The sequence below is a fragment of the Pelodiscus sinensis genome, chromosome 7 (assembly GCF_052426305.1).
Source record: "Pelodiscus sinensis isolate ZL-2025 chromosome 7, ASM5242630v1, whole genome shotgun sequence".
In the NCBI taxonomy this organism is placed as follows: Eukaryota; Metazoa; Chordata; order Testudines; family Trionychidae; genus Pelodiscus; species Pelodiscus sinensis.
In genome coordinates this window covers 1,471,539-1,492,777 of record NC_143058.1, presented here as the reverse complement: position 1 = coordinate 1,492,777, position 21,239 = coordinate 1,471,539, and the positions used below count along the sequence as shown (strand labels likewise).

Genomic DNA, 21,239 nt, shown 5'->3' with positions numbered 1-21,239 from the left:
GTGCCCTGCCCGCCCGCCCTGGCTGTGCCCTTCCCTCTCCGGCGGGGGCAGCGAGGTGGTGTCCCCCCCCCCGGGTTCTGCCCCCCACAAAGCCAGGCCAGGCGGGGCTGCAGCTGCACACGCGACACAAGAACTTTATTCACATCAAGATACAAAATTATATTTCTCTAGAAATGTCTCTTCTGCTGGGGGGACACTGGGGGGGCACCTCCCCCGGGCTCGTGTCTCGCCTGGGGGGAGGGGGCCGGGGGAGGGGGCGGGGTGGGGCTGGCAGGGGCGGTGCTACAGAACTGCCCCCCACCCCGGGCCCTGCTGCCTCTTGCAGGGGCAGGTCAGACTCTGCAACCTGCCCCCGAGGCTGGGTCAAACCTGCCCCTGGCTGCTGTGGGGGCAGGGGGCTCTGCCTGTGCCCCGGCCTGGGGGGGCGCAGGGGGCGAGGGAGGCCCGGGGGGACACGGCCGGCATCACACACACGTTACAGCAGAGACGGGCCCGGTGGCGGGCGCTGAAGCACAAGGACGGGCCCCGGGGGGGCGCTCGAAGCACAGGGCCGGGCCGGGCGCCGTGGGGCTCACTGGGGCAGAGCCTTCAGGATGGCGTTGACCTCCTCTGCCACGGCCGTCAGCGCGAACTCGAACTGGTCCTGCCGGAGGGGGAGCCGCGTGAGCCAGGCCGGCCGCCTGCCCCTCCTTGTGGGCCCTGCGCCGGCCAGCCCCCTGCGGCCCTCGCCCCCCCCCCAGGCCAACCCCTCTGCCCTCCTGCGGCCCTCACCCCCCCCGTACCCCCTGCGGCCCTTGCGCTGTGCCCCCCCCGGGCCAGCCCCCCTGCCTGCTGGCAGCCCTCGCCCGCCCCTGGGCCAGCTCCCTCGTGCCTCCTGTAGCCTTTGCGCCCCCCAGGCCAGGCCCCACATCATGCCCCCCCGCCCTCCTTCCGCCCGCCCACTGTCATGCTGCCCTCCCAGTGCCCACCAGCCTCCCCCTTTCCTCCCCTGCCCCCCGGGCCCAGCCCAGTGGAGCAGGCTCCCCCATTCTGCCCCACGGTGGGGGGGTGCGGCGGGCCGGGCGCTGCCCTGTGGGGCGGGAGAGGGGGCACCTTGGTCTGCACCATGCCGGGCCTCTGGTCGCGGACGTGCTCCAGCGTGGCAGCGATGTCCAGCTCCTTCACCCCTATGGAGAGCGGCAGGGTCAGTGGGGGGGGGGGGGGATGCTCACAGGGTCCCAGCGGCTTCCAGTGCTGGGAATGAGGTCTCGGGGGAGGGCCCCCTGCAGGGAGGGAGGGGGGACCCCTGTGGGGCTACCCCAAGGAGGTTGGGCCCAGGGGAGGGGATCCCTGTGGGGCAGGGGACCCCCGTGGGGTGCGGTGCAGGGGAGGGGACCCCCAGGGGGCGGGGGGCAGGGGAGGGGACCCCAGGGGGGTGCTGCGGGCACTCACCTTTGGCCATCCGGTTCAGGACCATGTCGATGAGGATGTAGGTCCCGGTCCTGCCCGCCCCGTCGCTGGAAGAGAGAGGGGCTCACAGCTGGGGGTCGGGGGAGCCCCTGCAGGCTCAGTGGGGCGCCCCAGCCTCCTCCTGCACATGCTCACCCGCCCCGGCTGGGGAGGGCCCAGGCCAGCCTGGGAGGTGGCCCGGGGCAGCAGGAGCCCCCCCGGCATGGCACCCCCCCCCCCCCAAGCAGGGCGGGCCCCTTACCTGCAGTGCACGATCACAGGGCACGACCGGCCCCGGTAGCACTTGTTCACCTTCCTGGAACGACAAAGGGGGCAGGTGAGAGCAGCCAGCTCCCCCACAGCCAGCCCTGCCCCATAGCGTCCCCCACAGCCAGCCCTGCCCCCATAGCGCCTCCCCACAGCTCCCCCACAGCCAGCCCTGCCCCATAGCGCCCCCCACAGCCAGCCCTGCCCCATAGCACCTCCCCATAGCGCCCCCCACAGCCAGCCCTGCCCCCCATACCTCCCTCCCACAGCCAGCTCTGCCCCCTTAGTGCCCTCCACAGCCAGCCCTGCTTCCTGACCCCCCACAGCCAGCCCTGCCCCCATAGTGCCCTCCCACAGCCAGCTCTGGCCCCCCATACCTCCCTCCCACAGCCAGCCCTGCCCCCTTAGTGCCTCCCCCCCACAGCCAGCCCTGCCCCCCATACCTCCCCCCCACAGCCAGCCCTGCCCCCTAGTGCCCCCCAACAGCCAGCCCTGCCCCCATACCTCCCTCCCACAGCCAGCCCTGCTTCCTGACCCCCCACAACCAGCCCTGCCCCCCATACCTCCCCCCATAGCCAGCCACTGCCCCCTTAGCGCCCCCCCCCACAGCCAGCCCTGCCCCCATACCTCCCACCCACAGCCAGCCCTGCTTCCTGACCCCCCACAGCCAGCCCTGCCCCCCATACCTCCCCCCCACAGCCAGCCCTGCCCCCATAGTGCCCCCCCACAGCCGGCCCTGTTTCCTGACCCCCTGCAGAGCGCCTGCAGGCGGGCGCGGGTCCGTGCAGAGGCGCGGCTGCCAATGCTCACTTTTGTGACTATGCAACTGCACCCAGACCACAAGCTGCAAATCACAAAAATGGCGCTGGCAGCTGCAAGCCAGAAGGGGGCGCCGGGGGGCTGCCCCACAGAGGAGCCCAGAGGCGGCAGGGGGCTCACGAGCAGAGGGCTCAGAGCGCAGCCCCCCGGGGCCGGCTGGCAGCCTGCAGGGGACCCAGCCGGGCTGGCGGGAAGCCGGGGACACCGTCAGCGCCCGCGAGGAGCCTGCTCGCCCCGCCCACAGCGAGCGCCGGGGCTGGGACGGGATGTGGCCGGCGCGCGATTCGGGGGCCCCGCGCCCAGGTCTCTGCCAGCCCCGTGCCCCAGCGGCTGGACCCCTCGCCCGCCGGCCTGGAGCAGGGTACGCAGGCACCCCATGGAGCCCCAGGGCCCCCCGCCCGCCCCGCAGCCCCTCCCAGTGGGCACCACGGCCTGGCTGGAACCGGCGCCCGGCTCGCAGGGCTCCCCGCTTTCCCCGACTCCGGCGCCCGGGCGGCCCTACCGGCGGAAGTCCAGGAGGGGCCGGGTGGTGGTGGGGATGCCCTCGGCCGGCCAGCTCAGGAAGTGGAACTGGGTCAGGGTGCGGGTCTCCTGCGACTGCACGTTCTTCAGGTAGAAGCTGCGCACCAGGAAGTCCTCGCACCAGATGTGCTCGGAGACCAGGTTCACCTGCACGGGGAGGCCCAGGGAGTCACGGCCCAGCCCTGCCCCCCGGCCTCGCCCGCTGCCCCCCACCCACACTTGCCTCGTAGACGTGGTAGAGGGAGGAGCCTTCGTCGGGCCAGTAGCGGTCGCACTGCTTGACGCTGTCCTCGGCCAGCGGGCTCAGCATGACGATCACCGTGCAGCCGTTCTCCCACACCATCTGCGCGGCGCGGGGGCAGAGCTCAGCACCCGGCCTGGGCCCAGCCCGCACCGACCCAGCCTGGCCAAGAGACCCCGAGGGGCACGGGCCTCCCCGCTGCTGCCGCCGGCTCAGGCCAGGCGAGGGGCTGCCCAGCGCTGCCTGCCAGCCTCACCTGCGTCCTCCTCGGCCCGTCTCCGCTGCCCAGGCGGGATCCCGAGCCGAGCCCTGGGAGCGTGGCACAGCCAGGACCCCCGCTCCGGGCACGCGAGCCTCAGCTGGGGGGTCACGGCGCCCGCGGCACTCACCTGCCAGAAGTCGGCGATGGTGTGGGACAGGGGCCCCTGCGTGGCGATGTAGGCTGGCATCCGCGGGTCGTGCTCAATCTGGGCCGGAGACAGGGTGTCAGATGCTGCCGGGCAGCGCGGGGGGAATGCGGGGGGGGGGGAAGACAGGTGTCTGTGCTGGCAGGGGGGCGAACAGAGCGAGAACCCAGCAGTACGCCTGGGCCATGCTCTGAGGAGCGCGAGGCAGGCGACCTGGGGCGCAAGGAGCAGGCCGGCTGGGAGCCGGGAGCAGGGCAGGTGGCTGGAGATTGGGGCGCGAGGGCTGGGGCGTAGGGAGCAGGTGGGGAGCAGGGTGGGCCGGCTGGGAGCCGGGAGCAGGGCAGGTGGCTGGAGATTGGGGCGCGAGGGCTGGGGCGTAGGGAGCAGGTGGGGAGCAGGGTGGGCCGGCTGGGAGCCGGGAGCAGGGCAGGTGGCTGGAGATTGGGGCGCGAGGGCTGGGGCGTAGGGAGCAGGTGGGGAGCAGGGTGGGCCGGCTGGGAGCCGGGAGCAGGGCAGGTGGCTGGAGATTGGGGTGCGAGGGCTGGGGCGTAGGGAGCAGGTGGGGAGCAGGGTGGGCCGGCTGGGAGCCAGGAGCAGGGCAGGTGGCTGGAGATTGGGGCGCGAGGGCTGGGGCGTAGGGAGCAGGTGGGGAGCAGGGTGGGCCGGCTGGGAGCTAGGAGCAGGGCAGGTGGCTGGAGATTGGGGTGCGAGGGCTGGGGCGTAGGGAGCAGGTGGGGAGCAGGGTGGGCCGGCTGGGAGCCAGGAGCAGGGCAGGTGGCTGGAGATTGGGGCGCGAGGGCTGGGGCGTAGGGAGCAGGTGGGGAGCAGGGTGGGCCGGCTGGGAGCCAGGAGCAGGGCAGGTGGCTGGAGATTGGGGCGCGAGGGCTGGGGTGTAGGGAGCAGGTGGGGAGCAGGGTGGGCCGGCTGGGAGCCAGGAGCAGGGCAGGTGGCTGGAGATTGGGGCGCGAGGGCTGGGGCGTAGGGAGCAGGTGGGGAGCAGGGTGGGCCGGCTGGGAGCTAGGAGCAGGGCAGGTGGCTGCAGATTGGGGCGCGAGGGCTGGGGCGTAGGGAGCAGGTGGGGAGCAGGGTGGGCCGGCTGGGAGCTAGGAGCAGGGCAGGAGGCTGCAGATTGGGGCGCGAGGGCTGGGGTGTAGGGAGCAGGTGGGGAGCAGGGTGGGCCGGCTGGGAGCCAGGAGCAGGGCAGGTGGCTGGAGATTGGGGCGCGAGGGCTGGGGTGTAGGGAGCAGGTGGGGAGCAGGGTGGGCCGGCTGGGAGCCAGGAGCAGGGCAGGTGGCTGGAGATTGGGGCGCGAGGGCTGGGGCGTAGGGAGCAGGTGGGGAGCAGGGTGGGCCGGCTGGGAGCTAGGAGCAGGGCAGGTGGCTGCAGATTGGGGCGCGAGGGCTGGGGCGTAGGGAGCAGGTGGGGAGCAGGGTGGGCCGGCTGGGAGCCGGGAGCAGGGCAGGTGGCTGGAGATTGGGGCGCGAGGGCTGGGGCGTAGGGAGCAGGTGGGGAGCAGGGTGGGCCGGCTGGGAGCCGGGAGCAGGGCAGGTGGCTGGAGATTGGGGCGCGAGGGCTGGGGCGTAGGGAGCAGGTGGGGAGCAGGGTGGGCCGGCTGGGAGCCGGGAGCAGGGCAGGTGGCTGGAGATTGGGGCGCGAGGGCTGGGGTGTAGGGAGCAGGTGGGGAGCAGGGTGGGCCGGCTGGGAGCCAGGAGCAGGGCAGGTGGCTGGAGATTGGGGCGCGAGGGCTGGGGCGTAGGGAGCAGGTGGGGAGCAGGGTGGGCCGGCTGGGAGCCAGGAGCAGGGCAGGTGGCTGGAGATTGGGGCGCGAGGGCTGGGGCGTAGGGAGCAGGTGGGGAGCAGGGTGGGCCGGCTGGGAGCCAGGAGCAGGGCAGGTGGCTGGAGATTGGGGCGCGAGGGCTGGGGCGGGGAGCAGGTGGGGAGCAGGGTGGGCCGGCTGGGAGCCAGGAGCAGGGCAGGTGGCTGGAGATTGGGGCGCGAGGGCTGGGGCGTAGGGAGCAGGTGGGGAGCAGGGTGGGCCGGCTGGGAGCCAGGAGCAGGGCAGGTGGCTGCAGATTGGGGCGCGAGGGCTGGGGTGTAGGGAGCAGGTGGGGAGCAGGGTGGGCCGGCTGGGAGCCGGGAGCAGGGCAGGTGGCTGGAGATTGGGGCGCGAGGGCTGGGGCGTAGGGAGCAGGTGGGGAGCAGGGTGGGCCGGCTGGGAGCCAGGAGCAGGGCAGGTGGCTGCAGATTGGGGCGCGAGGGCTGGGGTGTAGGGAGCAGGTGGGGAGCAGGGTGGGCCGGCTGGGAGCCGGGAGCAGGGCAGGTGGCTGGAGATTGGGGCGCGAGGGCTGGGGCGGGGAGCAGGTGGGGAGCAGGGTGGGCCGGCTGGGAGCCAGGAGCAGGGCAGGTGGCTGGAGATTGGGGCGCGAGGGCTGGGGCGTAGGGAGCAGGTGGGGAGCAGGGTGGGCCGGCTGGGAGCCAGGAGCAGGGCAGGTGGCTGCAGATTGGGGCGCGAGGGCTGGGGTGTAGGGAGCAGGTAGGGAGCAGGGTGGGCCGGCTGGGAGCCGGGAGCAGGGCAGGTGGCTGGAGATTGGGGCGCGAGGGCTGGGGCGTAGGGAGCAGGTGGGGAGCAGGGTGGGCCGGCTGGGAGCCGGGAGCAGGGCAGGTGGCTGGAGATTGGGGTGCGAGGGCTGGGCGTAGGGAGCAGGTGGGGAGCAGGGTGGGCCGGCTGGGAGCCGGGAGCAGGGCAGGTGGCTGGAGATTGGGGCGCGAGGGCTGGGGTGTAGGGAGCAGGTGGGGAGCAGGGTGGGCCGGCTGGGAGCCGGGAGCAGGGCAGGTGGCTGGAGATTGGGGTGCGAGGGCTGGGCGTAGGGAGCAGGTGGGGAGCAGGGTGGGCCGGCTGGGAGCCGGGAGCAGGGCAGGTGGCTGGAGATTGGGGTGCGAGGGCTGGGGTGTAGGGAGCAGGTGGGGAGCAGGGTGGGCCGGCTGGGAGCCGGGAGCAGGGCAGGTGGCTGGAGATTGGGGCGCGAGGGCTGGGGCGGGGAGCAGGTGGGGAGCAGGGTGGGCCGGCTGGGAGCCGGGAGCAGGGCCGGTGGCTGGAGACCGGGGCCCAAGGACAGGTGGCTGCGGCAGAGGCCACACACGGGCTGAATGCCCCAGGCCCCAGGACGGCCCCCACAAGCCGAGGCTTTCCAGGGCTAACTGGGTGGCGCTGTGACGGCGGGGGGCGGGGGGGGGGGGCTGTCTGCTCTGTAACCCAGTGTGCTGGGGGGCCCTGCTGGTTGCTGGGCTTGGGCAGTGGGTGACCCCACTGGCGGCTGTTTGCAGCACGGCCCAGCAGGGCAGGGACGAGTCACTAGGCAAGGGGCTCCCAACCTGTCCCGGGCGCGAGGGGCGGGCGGGCCGGGAGCGGGCGCGAGGGGCGGGCGGGGCGGGAGTGGGCGCGAGGGGCGGGCGGGGCGGGAGCGGGGCGCGAGGGGCGGGCGGGAGCGGGAGCGGGGCGCGAGGGGCGGGCGGGAGCGGGCGGGGGCGCGAGGGGCGGGCGGGGCGGGCCGGGAGCGGGCGCGAGGGGCGGGCGGGGCGGGCGGGGCGCGAGGGGCGGGCGGGCCGGGCCGGGAGCGGGCGCGAGGGGCGGGCGGGCCGGGAGCGGGGCGCGAGGGGCGGGCGGGCCGGGAGCGGGCGCGAGGGGCGGGCCGGGAGCGGGCGCGAGGGGCGGGCGCGAGGGGCGGGCGGGGCGGGAGCGGGCGCGAGGGGCGGGCGGGCCGGGAGCGGGCGCGAGGGGCGGGCGGGGCGGGCGGGAGCGGGCGCGGGGGCGGGCGGGGCGGGAGCGGGCGCGAGGGGCAGGCGGGCCGGGAGCGGGTGCGAGGGGCGGGCGGGCCGGGAGCGAGGCGCGAGGGGGGCGGGCCGGGAGTGGGTGTGAGGGGCGGGCGGGCCGGGAGCGGGCGCGAGGGGCGGGCGGGGCGGGAGCGGGGCGCGAGCGGGAGCGGGCGCGAGGGGCGGGCGGGGGCGCGAGGGGCGGGCGGGGCGGGAGCGGGCGCGAGGGGCGGGCGGGCCGGGAGCGGGCGCGAGGGGTGGGCGGGCCGGGAGCGGGCGCGGGCGCGAGGGGCGGGCGGGGGCGCGAGGGGCGGGCGGGGCGGGAGCGGGCGCGGGCGCGAGGGGCGGGCGGGGCGGGAGCGGGCGCGAGGGGGCGCGAGGGGCGGGCGGGGCGGGAGCGGGCGCGAGGGGCGGGCGGGGCGGGAGCGGGCGCGAGGGGCGGGCGGGCCGGGAGCGGGCGCGAGGGGCGGGCGGGCCGGGAGCGGCCGCGAGGGGCGGGCGGGCCGGGAGCGGGCGCGAGGGGCGGGCGGGGCGGGAGCGGGCGCGAGGGGCGGGCGGGGCGGGAGCGGGCGCGAGGGGCGGGCGGGGCGGGAGCGGGCGCGAGGGGCGGGCGGGCCGGGAGCGGCTGCGAGGGGCGGGCGGGCCGGGAGCGGGCGCGAGGGGCGGGCGGGCCGGGAGCGGCTGCGAGGGGCGGGCGGGCCGGGAGCGGGCGCGAGGGGCGGGCGGGGCGGGAGCGGGTGCGAGGGGCGGCCGGGCCGGGCCGGGCCGGCAGGTTCTCACTCACGATAGGGCTGGCGTTGATGAAGTCGCTGCGGGACGGGCTGCTCTCGGCCTTCAGTTTGATCCGCGCGTGGTCGTCTGGGAAATGGGCGCAAGGGGGCTGTGAGTGGGCAGGGCGGGAGCGGGAAGGAGCCCAGCAGCACCACGCCCCTCGAGATCTGCTGGGCCTGTATGTGCCCGTGGGCAGCCCCGGTTCTCCCCGCCGCACCGTGCCGGTGGCAGCCCCAGCGCCTGCCTGCAGGCCCCTTGGCTCTGGCCAGACCCCCACGGAGCCTCGGGCCCCGCCCGCCCGGGGGGGGCTCGCGAGGGGCAGGCACTCACAGGGCACGTAGTCGGGGTTGCGGTTCTTCTTCAGGTTGGCCTCGCTGCGGGCGGCGGTGCAGAGGCCGGGCTCCGCCTGGTAGGCGCACAGGGCCTGCCACTCCTTGGCCAGCCGGTCGCGGTTCCGCAGATGGTCCTCCATGTACGCCTGAGGGACAGCGGGGTCAGCGCCCGCAGAGCCGCCCGCCCGGCCCAGCTGCAGAGGGGTCCCCCAAAGGGGGCCAGGCAGCCCCGTCCCCCCGAGCCTGCACTAGGCCTGGGCCTCTGGGCTGAGCCAGGGCTGCTGCCTGTGCTGTCTGGTGGCCGTGGCAAGCAGGGGGCAGCGCGCACACTTACCCCTCCAGCAGGGGGCAGCGCACACACTTACCCCTCCAGCAGGGGGCAGCGCACACACTTACCCCTCCAGCAGGGGGCAGCGCACACACTTACCCCTCCCGCAGGGGGCAGTACACACACACTTACCCCTCCCGCAGGGGGCAGCGCGCACACTTACCCCTCCAGCAGGGGGCAGTACGCACACACTTACCCCTCCAGCAGGGGGCAGCGCGCACACACTTACCCCTCCAGCAGGGGGCAGTACGCACACACTTACCCCTCCAGCAGGGGGCAGTACGCACACACTTACCCCTCCAGCAGGGGGCAGTACGCACACACTTACCCCTCCCGCAGGGGGCAGTACGCACACACTTACCCCTCCAGCAGGGGGCAGTACGCACACACTTACCCCTCCCGCAGGGGGCAGCGCACACACTTACCCCTCCCGCAGGGGGCAGTACGCACACACTTACCCCTCCCGCAGGGGGCAGCGCGCACACACTTACCCCTCCCGCAGGGGGCAGTACACACACACTTACCCCTCCAGCAGGGGGCAGTACACACACACTTACCCCTCCCGCAGGGGGCAGTACGCACACACTTACCCCTCCAGCAGGGGGCAGTACACACACACTTACCCCTCCCGCAGGGGGCAGCGCGCACACACTTACCCCTCCCGCAGGGGGCAGTACACACACACTTACCCCTCCCGCAGGGGGCAGCCCCCCCACTCCTCACCCTCCGGTGCAGCTCACCAGGATCATGTGGCCGGTGGAGATGTCCATGTTGGACTGCACGGGCTCCTCGCACCAGGACGGCGTGCTGCTGTGGGAGCTGGGGCTGGCCTGGGGGGCGTCGCTGAACTGGGACGAGACGCTGCTGACCCGGGAGGTCTCCGCCGCGGCCGGGGCGTTTTCTGAGCGGCCGAAGAGCGACTTGGCGGCCATGTGCTGCCGGCACAGTTCCTGGGGAGGGAGACGTGGGCTGCCACCGGCGCCCCGCTGCACGGAGCCCGCGGCCCCCTGCCCAGCCCAGCCCTGCAGCACTGGAGCAGCCAGGCCCGGGACGGGGACTCACGGGCCGGCGCTGGAGCTTGGGGCCTTGGCTGGACGCGGGTGACAGGGCTGGGACAGCCCTGGAAAAGCACATGGGCTGGCCCATGCCGGCCACCCAGGACAGCTGAACAACGCCCCAGCTCAGGGCAACAAGAGCACGTTCCTGCCCCGGCTGCGGCCCCCAGCCCCACGCCCTGCCCTTTGCTCTCCGTGGGGCAAGCAGCGACCCATAGCCACTCCCAGACCAGGCACCAGCCAAACAGTGACACGCACTGGGCGGCCCCTCCCCAACCTGGGGTGGTGAATGTCCCCCGGCGCTGCCCTCCGAGCCAGGCCCCACTGCCCCCCGGCGCTGCCCTCCGAGCCAGGCCCCACTGCCCCCCGGCGCTGCCCTCCGAGCCAGGCCCCACTGCCCCCCGGCGCTGCCCTCCGAGCCAGGCCCCACTGCCCCCCGGCGCTGCCCTCCGAGCCAGGCCCCACTGCCCCCCGGCGCTGCCCCAGGCCCCACCTGGTACTCAAAGGTGCTGTCCCCTGCGCCCTCGGGCCCCAGGGCCGCCAGCCGGTCCTTCTCGCGCTGCTTGGCGTGCTGGCGCAGGCAGGCGGCGATGGCGGCGGCGATGGCCACGCCGGCCACGCAGGCCAGGGCCAGGAAGGTGAGCAGCACGGCGTGGAAGGTGTCGCCGAAGTGCGAGGGGCGCGGGTGCGAGGAAGCCTCATTGCGCTGTGGGCAGGGGCACGGTTAGGACGGCGGCCATGGCGCAGCATCACCCCCCAGGCGCTGGGGGGCAGGAGCCCTGAACTGGGAGACTCCCTGGGGTCCCCCACGGGCGTGGGGCCAGGACTTGGAATGGGCCAGCAGGGGGCAGGCAGGAGCCCCCCCGCACCCCACACAGCCAGTGGGGCAGGGGTAGCCCCTGTGGTCCCCGCTGCTCCAGCCCGGCAGGGAACCATGGGAGCGGGCAGGGAGCCGTGGGCACCGAGAGCAGGCCAGGGTTACCATGGCAATGGCGCCATGCCAGCTGCAGCACCTAGCCGGGCCCTTTCGGGGAGTGCGGCTAGTGCTGGAGGGGAGCCAGAGCCCCCAGAGGGGACAGGCCCCTGCCCCCCAGCCAGCCCCCCACCTGCTCTGATGCTCCCATCGCAGGACAGGCCCAGCTGTCTCCCAGCCCCAGGGGGCCGTGGCAGGACGGGGGGGCCGGTGCTGGTGCCCCCAGGAGGCCATGGCAGGATGGGGGGGCCGTGGCGGGCCGGGGGCTGCAGGCAGAAGGGGGGGCTGGCGCCGGGCTCTGAGCTCCAGGCCCTTCCTAGGGCTCCGGCTGCCTCCTGGGTCCCAGGCACCTCCCGGCTGTTGTGCAAATCGCGCCCCAGTTGTAGCTTCCCGGTTTGGCTGCAGCGATCGCGCTTAACGTGGGCCGCCCCCGGGAGGGAAGCCGCCTTTGCACCCGTCGCCCCAGTGGCCTGCGCGCTCCCCAGCATGCCTGCTGCTGTGCCCCGGGCCCAGGAAAAGCACCGGGGGCTGAGCTGAGCCTTGGCCAGGGCCCTGCCCCAGGACGGGCTGAGAGCCCGGTGCTCGCCCTCCCCTTCCCCAGGGGAGCCGGGCCTGCCCACGGCCGCACAGAGCCAGGGGTCCAGCCTCGCCGTGGAGGGGACGGGCAGGGCCCCCCGCCCACTGTCAGCCCAGGGAAATCCAACCCCAGCACGGCCAGCGACGCCCCCCCCACGGCTGCTCCGGCCCTGCCGCTCTACAACGTGGCTCCCGCCATGTCTGCACTTCCCGGTGCCGGGCGCCAGGTGCTGGCTGCTGTGACGGCGCGTTGGGGACCCCAGAGCAGCCAAAACAGACTCCGCCAGCCAGTAGAACGGGGGGTTGTTGCTGCTCCAGGGCACAGACGGGAGGTGGCTACAGGAGTCAGGGCCAGGCAGCCTCAGCCCCCTTGGGGGAGGGTCCATCGCCCCCCAGCCGCTCAGCACCCAGCTTAGTCTGGTCACTTCATGTTTCCCAGCCAGGAACTGCCCAGCCCCCAGGCCCTGCCCCCAGCCAGGTGCCATCTCCGCCCCCCTCCCTTTGTCTCTCCCGGGGGAAGAGCCTTGTTCCCTGCCCAGGCTGGGACGGGGTGTCTGGGCCAATCCCCATGGGGGTGAGTCCGTGGGAATCGCAGCCCAGCGCAGGGACCCGGGTCACAGAGCAGACCCACCCCTGCAGCACAGCCGCCCCATGCCCAGACAGAGCCCTGTGGGCTGTGCAGAGCCTAGTGAAGGGACGCCCCTTGGCAGAGCTGCTCCTCGCGTCCCAGGGCGGGCAGAGCCCTCAGGAGCCACGTCCCACCCCCGGCCCAAGGCAGGACCCACCCCGACTCCATCAGCCCAGCCAGGGCTCTGTCCAGCCGGGACTTGGACACCTCTAGGGATGAGACTCCACCCCCGCCCCAGGGAACCCGGCCCAGCGCTTCCCCCGCCCAGGGAAAGAGTTTGTCCTGATCTCCAACCTAGACCCCCCGCCGCAACGTGAGCCCATCGCTCCTCGTTCTGCCCCGAGAACAGCCTCTCACCAGCCTCTCTGGGCCCCCCTGCAGGGAGGTGCCGGCTGCTCTCAAACCCCCCTCGCTCTTCGCTTCTGCAGACTGAACAGACCCGAATCCCTCAGCCCCTCCGCTAGGTCGTGTGCTCCAGCCCCCGAATCGTTTGGTGGCCTCCGCTGGCCCCTCTCCACTGCGCCCACGTCTCCTCTGCAGTGGGGGGCCCGGAACTGGCTGCAACACTCCAGACGTGGCCTCCCCAGCGCTGAATGAAGGGGAGCACTGGCGCCGGGCTCCCCGCTGTCATGTTATTGGATTTTAGGGGAGCACTCAGATCCCTGCTGCACCCACGGCGGGGGGGGGGGTGCCCCAAAGTCTGTACACAAGGGCCAGGTGAGGTGTCTCAGGAAAGAGTGTGTCCTACAGGCTCTGGGTGTGCTACTCGCGTGTGTGTGACGTCTGTGCGGGGTTACGGATACGGGCTCTGGGTGTGCTACTCGCGTGTGTGTGACGTCTGTGCGGGGTTACGGATACGGGCTCTGGGTGTGCTACTCGCGTGTGTGTGACGTCTGTGCGGGGTTACGGATATGGGCTCTGGGTGCGCTACTCGCGTGTGTGACGTCTGTGCGGGGTTACGGATACGGGCTCTGGGTGTGCTACTCGCGCGTGTGTGACGTCTGGGCGGGGTTACGGATACGGGCTCTGGGTGTGCTACTCGCGCGTGTGTGACGTCTGGGCGGGGTTACGGATACGGGCTCTGGGTGTGCTACTCGCGTGTATGTGACGTCTGGGCGGGGTTACGGATACGGGCTCTGGGTGTGCTACTCGCGTGTGTGTGACGTCTGGGCGGGGTTACGGATACGGGCTCTGGGTGTGCTACTCGCGTGTGTGTGACGTCTGTGCGGGGTTACGGATACGGGCTCTGGGTGTGCTACTCGTGTGCGTGTGACGTCTGCGCGGGGTTACGGATACGGGCTCTGGGTGTGCTACTCGCGTGTGTGTGACGTCTGTGCGGGGTTACGGATACGGGCTCTGGGTGTGCTACTCGCGTGTGTGTGACGTCTGCGCGGGGTTACGGATACGGGCTCTGGGTGTGCTACTCGCGTGTGTGTGACGTCTGTGCGGGGTTACGGATACGGGCTCTGGGTGTGCTACTCGCGTGTGTGTGACGTCTGCGCGGGGTTACGGATACGGGCTCTGGGTGCGCTACTCGCGTGTGTGTGACGTCTGTGCAGGGTTACGGATAGGGGCTCTGGGTGTGCTACTCGCGTGTGTGTGACGTCTGGGCGGGGTTACGGATACGGGCTCTGGGTGTGCTACTCGCGTGTGTGTGTGTGACGTCTGGGCGGGGTTACGGATACGGGCTCCGGGTGCGCTACTCGCGTGTGTGTGACGTCTGGGCGGGGTTACGGATACGGGCTCTGGGTGTGCTACTCGCGTGTGTGTGTGTGTGACGTCTGTGCGGGGTTACGGATACGGGCTCTGGGTGCGCTACTCGCGCGTGTGTGACGTCTGGGCGGGGTTACGGATACGGGCTCTGGGTGTGCTACTCGCGTGTGTGTGTGTGACGTCTATGTGGGGTTACGGATACGGGCTCTGGGTGTGCTACTCGCGTGTGTGTGTGTGACGTCTATGTGGGGTTACGGATACGGGCTCTGGGTGTGCTACTCGCGTGTGTGTGTGTGACGTCTATGTGGGGTTACGGATACGGGCTCTGGGTGTGCTACTCGCGTGTGTGTGTGTGACGTCTATGTGGGGTTACGGATACGGGCTCTGGGTGTGCTACTCGCGTGTGTGTGTGTGTGTGACGTCTGTGCGGGGTTACGGATACGGGCTCTGGGTGTGCTACTCGCGTGTGTGTGTGTGTGTGACGTCTGTGCGGGGTTACGGATACGGGCTCTGGGTGTGCTACTCGTGTGTGTGTGTGTGTGACGTCTGTGCGGGGTTACGGATACGGGCTCTGGGTGTGCTACTCGCGTGTCTGTGTGTGTGTGACGTCTGTGCGGGGTTACGGATACGGGCTCTGGGTGTGCTACTCGTGTGTGTGTGTGTGTGACGTCTATGTGGGGTTACGGATACGGGCTCTGGGTGTGCTACTCGCGTGTCTGTGTGTGTGTGACGTCTGTGCGGGGTTACGGATACGGGCTCTGGGTGTGCTACTCGCGTGTCTGTGTGTGTGTGACGTCTGTGCGGGGTTACGGATACGGGCTCTGGGTGTGCTACTCGCGCGTGTGTGACGTCTGTGCGGGGCTACGGATACGGGCTCTGGGTCTGAGAGGTTCCTGCCGGCCGGACTGGCAGCTGGAGCGCTCGGTGTGGCTGGTGTGTGGCCTGTTTGGGAAGGTCTCCCGTCTGGGCTGCAAGGAGCCCTGGTTTTGAGCAATTCGCCCTGAGTGGTGCCCAGACCCGGCCTGGTCCATCACACCTGCTCCCTGACCGTCCTCTGCAGCTGTGCTGAGCTGTGGCCATCCCCAAGACCTGCCCCATCTGGGGAGCTGGGGTGACCCTCATGACGCCCTGCAGGATGGGCCCTCTCCCCTTCCCCCACAGTCCCTGCGTGGGGTGGGAACTGGCCATATTTTGTACAACCATTGTGCATGCCTCAGTTTCCCCCATGTGCTGCACGGGGAACTAGGTGCCGGCAAATCTGGAGTCTGGGCCAGACGACGGCCCGGCCGTTTGGTACCTAGCAACGACAGGCCCTGCCGGAAGCCGGCCGGCGGGGAGGAAAGGCTCCCGGAGGTGCTGTGCCCGGCGCGAGGGGCCGGGGCAGAGGCGGAGCCAGGTGGAGGTGGCTGAAGCAAAGGGCTGTACGCTGGGTTCATCCCCCACCCCCCGCAGGCACTGGGGCGTGCAGGCCGGCCCCTGGCCTGTGTGTCTGGAGGTGGGCGATGGGAGGGATCTCGTCTGTTCCCTCCTCGGGGGCACCTGGCCCTGGCCGCCGGGGGCAGACAGGACACCGGGCTGGGTGGGCTGTGCAGGGCAGGGCCTGGTTGCCGTGTGGGGCTGGGGTGACCCCTACTGGCCGGTGTCTGGTGCACTGCCCAGCGGGGGGTGGCCCGTGTGACGTAGCGGGGGGCTGTGCAGGGCAGGGCCTGGTTGCCGTGTGGGGCTGGGGTGACCCCTACTGGCCGGTGTCTGGTGCACTGCCCAGTGGGGGGGTGGCCCCTGGGGGCAGGCCCGGCCTGGCCACTTCTCCCCTGGCCAAAGGAAGGGGTTAGACACGGGGGGGGGGGGGGTTGTGTGCTCTGGGGTTCGGCGAAGGGGCAGGCTGGGCTGTTCAAACATGGAGACGGGCCGGAGCCGAGTGCGGGGGGTTCGGGGCCTGGGGCTGCCTGCCCCGACTCCTACGTCCGCATCGCGCCCGGAGCCAGCGAAGGCCTCACCCCGGGAGGCAAAGGGCTGGGACAGGTGCACGCGAGGCTGCTCCAGCCCCCCACCCTGGCAGTCAGGAAGCCAGCGACCCCCACGCCCCACCTGCCACCCAGGCCCCGCACGACACCCGGCCTGGGACACTGCTAGGCCAGCTCCTGCCCCCCATGCACAAAGGGGGCCCGAGGGGCCAGCGTGGGCGGGAGCTTGAGGGGATGAGAGCCTGGCTCAGCCGCGGGGCCGCCCTGTGGAGAGGGAGCAGGGGCGCCAGGGGTCTGATTTCGCCCGGACAGTCTGTTTTTTCTGGCCCCTGTTCAGTAAGAAGCCCCAGGAAATCCCAGCCACGCAAAGTTCGGGATTTGCGGTCGCTCTCGGACGGGCGGTGGGGACGATCCTCCCCTGCTGCGTCTGGCGAGGGCGGGGGAAGCAAGAAGCATGGGGATTCTTAAAGGCACAGCAACCTCCCCCCCCCCCCCAACGTTTATCTCCCGCTTCTTTGGGGGTTTTGCCATGTTCGGGATGTTTGGTGAACGGGTCGGGGAAGCCTAAGCGTGAGCTCAGCTGGTCCGGTCCCCGTCGCTCCCCACCCCCGAGCCCACAGCCTCCGCGGGGCGTAGGGGAGGCAGAGGCACTGCAGGGGCCCTGGCCAGTGGATCGCCTGGGGCGCCTCTGCCTCCTAAAGGTACTAAGAGCCGGGCGACGTCAACTGCATTTAAAAGTCAGAGCTGCGGGGGATCCCCCGGGCCAGGCCCACGCCCGCTGCCGTCCCCCATCGACCAGCGCGTGGCAATTCCAGCAGCTCTTCCAGGAGCTGAGTCAACGTGCTCGCCCCTCCTAGCGGCACCTGCTCCGGCCACAGGCTCCTGGGCCCACTGGAGAGCTGCCGGGACGCCCACAGTTGGTGCCATGAGCAGCGAGCGCCCCCCCCCCATGAACCTGCCCAGGCTCATTCATCCCCCCCCCTCGGCAGCTGCTGCAGCCTGCTCTGCGCTTGCTGCGGGAGGGGGTGCAGAGAGCTGCAGGGAGGAGCGCAGCTCCAGGGGTGCCGTTCCTATGCAGCTCCAGGGGTGCCGTTGCCACACGGCTCCTGGGGTGCCCAGAGGCTGGGCCAGCCGCATGCCGAAGGGCAGCAGCGCCTCCCTGGCACTGGGCCACCCGGAGCCCGCACAGGCTCTCGGCAGCCTGGGGCAGCCCCCGTGGCGACAGGCCAGCTCCGGGTGGAAGTGGGGAGGTGGGGCAGAGCCGGTGCCAGCAGGCCTGGGGCAGCAACCGACGCCCAGGCCCTGTGCCCAGCCGCATCAGGGAGGCCTGGGGCAGACCCCGGGGAGCAGCGCGGGGACGCAGGACAGAGGGCGACCAACACTGAGTGGGACCGGGGGAGAACAGGCTGTGACCGCGAGGCCCCAGTGCCAGCCCCACACCCTGCGGCGGGCTGGGAGCAGGGACAGCCAGGCGTGGCCCAGGCCTGTTGCGGAGCAGGGGCCCGGCGGGGCTCGCTGGAGGGTCCTGGGCATTAAATCGTAAAACTGCCCGGGGTTAGGCCAGTCCCGCCGCGCCAGCCATGCAGAGCCGGTATTGGCCAGCCAGCCGCAGCTCCCGGACCCCCTGGGCCAGGGGCAGGTCTGTCTGTCACTCTGGTGGGTAGGTCTGTCTGTCCCAGGCATGCTCAGCGGTCGGGTCTCTCTGTCCAAGGCGTGCTCAGCGGCCGGGGGGGTCTGCTCTGTGACCCGGGTCCCCTGCACTGGGCTGTGCGGTTCCCACGGACTCACCCACATGTTGTGCGGTGTCAGCACCTTGCTGGGCGCTGTGCTGGGCTGTGACTGACCCCTACTGGCCTCTGCCTGTGAGCACGGCCCAGCGGGGGGCTGCCTAAGTCAGGTGACCGGCCAGAGGAGTGGGGGCAGCCAGGGAACCAGGAAGTGAGGGTCGGGGGAAGGGTCAGTCCGGGGCTGGAACCATGAAGGAACCAGTCTGAGGAGAGGCTGGAATCTCGGGGCCCAGGGACCCATCTCAAGGGGGCTGAGGCATCCTGGGCCAGACTCCTGTAGCCACATCACGTCTGTGCTGGGCTGTGTCCTGGAGGAGCAACAACCCCCCGTTCTACTGGCTGGGGGAGTCTGTTCATGCTGCTACAGGGGTGCAGTGTCGGGGGAACCCCAATGCGCCGTCACAGCAGGTCTGTCTGTCTGTCTGTCTGTCCGTGGCGTGCTCAGCGGCCGAGCAGCGGAAGGGGTAGGTGTGTCTGTCTGTCCGTCTGTCTGTCCGAGGCGTGCTCAGCGGCTGAGCAGCGGAGCGGGTAGGTGTCTGTCTGTCCGTCTGTCTGTCTGAGCCGTGCTCAGCGGCCGAGCAGCGGAGCGGGTAGGTGTCTGTCTGTCCGTCTGTCTGTCTGAGCCGTGCTCAGCGGCCGAGCAGCGGAGCGGGTAGGTGTCTGTCTGTCTGTCCGTCTGTCTGTCTGAGCCGTGCTCAACGGCCGAGCAGCGGAAGGGGTAGGTCTGTCTGTCTGTCTGTCTGTCTGTCCGAAGCGTGCTCAGCGGCCGAGCAGCGGAAGGGGTAGGTGTCTGTCTGTCTGTCTGTCCGAGGCGTGCTCAGCGGCCGAGCAGCGGAGCGGGTAGGTCTGTCTGTCTGTCTGTCTGTCCGAAGCGTGCTCAGCGGCCGAGCAGCGGAAGGGGTAGGTCTGTCTGTCTGTCTGTCTGTCCGAGGCGTGCTCAGCGGCCGAGCAGCGGAAGGGGTAGGTGTCTGTCTGTCTGTCTGTCTGTCCGAAGCGTGCTCAGCGGCCGAGCAGTGGAGCGGGTAGGTGTCTGTCTGTCCGTCTGTCCGTCCGAGGCGTGCTCAGCGGCCGAGCAGCGGAGCGGGTAGGTGTCTGTCTGTCCGTCTGTCCGTCCGAGGCGTGCTCAGCGGCCGAGCAGCGGAGCGGGTAGGTGTCTGTCTGTCCGTCTGTCTGTCCGAGCCGTGCTCAGCGGCCGAGCAGCGGAGCGGGTAGGTGTCTGTCTGTCCGTCTGTCCGTCCGAGGCGTGCTCAGCGGCCGAGCAGCGGAGCGGGTAGGTGTCTGTCTGTCCGTCTGTCTGTCCGAGGCGTGCTCAGCGGCCGAGCAGCGGAGCGGGTAGGTGTCTGTCTGTCCGTCTGTCTGTCCGAGGCGTGCTCAGCGGCCGAGCAGCGGAGCGAGTAGGTGTCTGTCTGTCTGTCTGTCTGTCCGAGGCGTGCTCAGCGGCCGAGCAGCGGAGCGAGTAGGTGTCTGTCTGTCCGTCTGTCTGTCCGAGGCGTGCTCAGCGGCCGAGCAGCGGAGCGGGTAGGTCTGTCTGTCTGTCTGTCTGTCCGTGGCGTGCTCAGCGGTCGAGCAGCGGAGCGGGTAGGTGTCTGTCTGTCTGTCCGAGCCGTGCTCAGCGGCCGAGCAGCGGAGCGGGTAGGTGTCTGTCTGTCCGTCTGTCTGTCCGAGCCGTGCTCAGCGGCCGAGCAGCGGAGCGGGTAGGTGTCTGTCTGTCCGTCTGTCCGTCCGAGGCGTGCTCAGCGGCCGAGCAGCGGAGCGGGTAGGTGTCTGTCTGTCTGTCTGTCTGTCCGAGGCGTGCTCAGCGGCCGAGCAGCGGAGCGGGTAGGTGTCTGTCTGTCCGTCTGTCTGTCCGAGGCGTGCTCAGCGGCCGAGCAGCGGAGCGGGTAGGTGTCTGTCTGTCTGTCTGTCTGTCCGAGGCGTGCTCAGCGGTCGAGCAGCGGAGCGGGTAGGTCTGTCTGTCTGTCTGTCTGTCCGTCCGAGGCGTGCTCAGCGGCCGAGCAGCGGAGCGGGTAGGTGTCTGTCTGTCTGTCTGTCCGTCCGAGGCGTGCTCAGCGGCTGAGCAGCGGAAGGGGTAGGTGTCTGTCTGTCTGTCTGTCCGTCCGAGGCGTGCTCAGCGGCCGAGCAGCGGAGCGGGTAGGTGTCTGTCTGTCTGTCTGTCCGTCCGAGGCGTGCTCAGCGGCCGAGCAGCGGAGCGGGTAGGTGTCTGTCTGTCTGTCTGTCCGTCCGAGGCGTGCTCAGCGGCCGAGCAGCGGAGCGGGTAGGTGTCTGTCTGTCCGTCTGTCTGTCCGAGGCGTGCTCAGTGGCCGAGCAGCGGAGCGGGTAGGTGTCTGTCTGTCTGTCTGTCCGTCCGAGGCGTGCTCAGTGGCCGAGCAGCGGAGCGGGTAGGTGTCTGTCTGTCTGTCTGTCCGTCCGAGGCGTGCTCAGCGGCCGGGGGGGTCTGCTCTGTGACCCGGGTCCCCTGCACTGGGCTGTGCGGTTCCCACGGACTCACCCACATGTTGTGCGGTGTCAGCACCTTGCTGGGCGCTGTGCTGGGCTGTGACTGACCCCTACTGGCCTCTGCCTGTGAGCACGGCCCAGCGGGGGGCTGCCTAAGTCAGGTGACCGGCCAGAGGAGTGGGGGCAGCCAGGGAACCAGGAAGTGAGGGTCGGGGGAAGGGTCAGTCTGGGGCTGGAACCATGAAGGAACCAGTCTGAGGAGAGGCTGGAATCTCGGGGCCCAGGGACCCATCTCAAGGGGGCTGAGGCATCCTGGGCCAGACTCCTGTAGCCACATCACGTCTGTGCTGGGCTGTGTCCTGGAGGAGCAACAACCCCCCGTTCTACTGGCTGGGGGAGTCTGTTCATGCTGCTACAGGGGTGCAGGGTCGGGGGAACCCCAATGCGCCGTCACAGCAGGTCTGTCTGTCCGAGCCGTGCTCAGCGGCCGAGCAGCGGAAGGGGTAGGTGTCTGTCTGTCTGTCTGTCTGTCTGTCCGAGGCGTGCTCAGCGGCCGAGCAGCGGAAGGGGTAGGTGTCTGTCTGTCTGTCTGTCTGAGCCGTGCTCAGCGGCCGAGCAGCGGAGCGGGTAGGTGTCTGTCTGTCTGTCTGTCCGAGGCGTGCTCAGCGGCCGAGCAGCGGAAGGGGTAGGTCTGTCTGTCTGTCTGTCTGTCCGTCCGAGGCGTGCTCAGCGGCCGAGCAGCGGAAGGGGTAGGTCTGTCTGTCTGTCTGTCTGTCCGAGGCGTGCTCAGCGGCCGAGCAGCGGAGCGGGTAGGTCTGTCTGTCTGTCTGTCTGTCCGAGGCGTGCTCAGCGGCCGAGCAGCGGAGCGGGTAGGTGTCTGTCTGTCTGTCTGTCCGTCCGAGCCGTGCTCAGCGGCCGAGCAGCGGAAGGGGTAGGTCTGTCTGTCTGTCTGTCTGTCCGAGGCGTGCTCAGCGGCTGAGCAGCGGAAGGGGTAGGTCTGTCTGTCTGTCTGTCCGAGGCGTGCTCAGCGGCCGAGCAGCGGAAGGGGTAGGTCTGTCTGTCTGTCTGTCTGTCTGTCCGAGGCGTGCTCAGCGGCCGAGCAGCGGAGCGGGTAGGTCTGTCTGTCTGTCTGTCTGTCCGAGGCGTGCTCAGCGGCCGAGCAGCGGAGCGGGTAGGTGTCTG

At 71.2% G+C, this 21,239-nt stretch overlaps 1 protein-coding gene across 2 annotated transcripts in view; it reads right to left on the bottom strand.

Annotated features, from left to right (window-relative positions):
- Window positions 1–144: 144 nt before the first annotated feature.
- Window positions 145–21,239, bottom strand: part of PTPRN (protein tyrosine phosphatase receptor type N) — a 44,272-nt gene continuing 23,177 nt past the window's right edge. For both annotated transcript variants that reach the window (XM_075917682.2, XM_075917683.2), the window contains exons 13-23: window positions 10,474–10,686; window positions 9,666–9,875; window positions 8,596–8,743; window positions 8,279–8,352; window positions 3,667–3,744; window positions 3,260–3,379; window positions 3,017–3,183; window positions 1,691–1,744; window positions 1,432–1,496; window positions 1,093–1,166; window positions 145–643 (exon numbers count right to left, since the gene is read on the bottom strand). In XM_075917682.2, coding sequence (XP_075773797.2) covers window positions 572–643; window positions 1,093–1,166; window positions 1,432–1,496; window positions 1,691–1,744; window positions 3,017–3,183; window positions 3,260–3,379; window positions 3,667–3,744; window positions 8,279–8,352; window positions 8,596–8,743; window positions 9,666–9,875; window positions 10,474–10,686 — 1,275 coding nt within the window. In that variant the 3' untranslated portion in view covers window positions 145–571. The remainder of the gene's footprint in view (window positions 644–1,092; window positions 1,167–1,431; window positions 1,497–1,690; window positions 1,745–3,016; window positions 3,184–3,259; window positions 3,380–3,666; window positions 3,745–8,278; window positions 8,353–8,595; window positions 8,744–9,665; window positions 9,876–10,473; window positions 10,687–21,239) is intronic.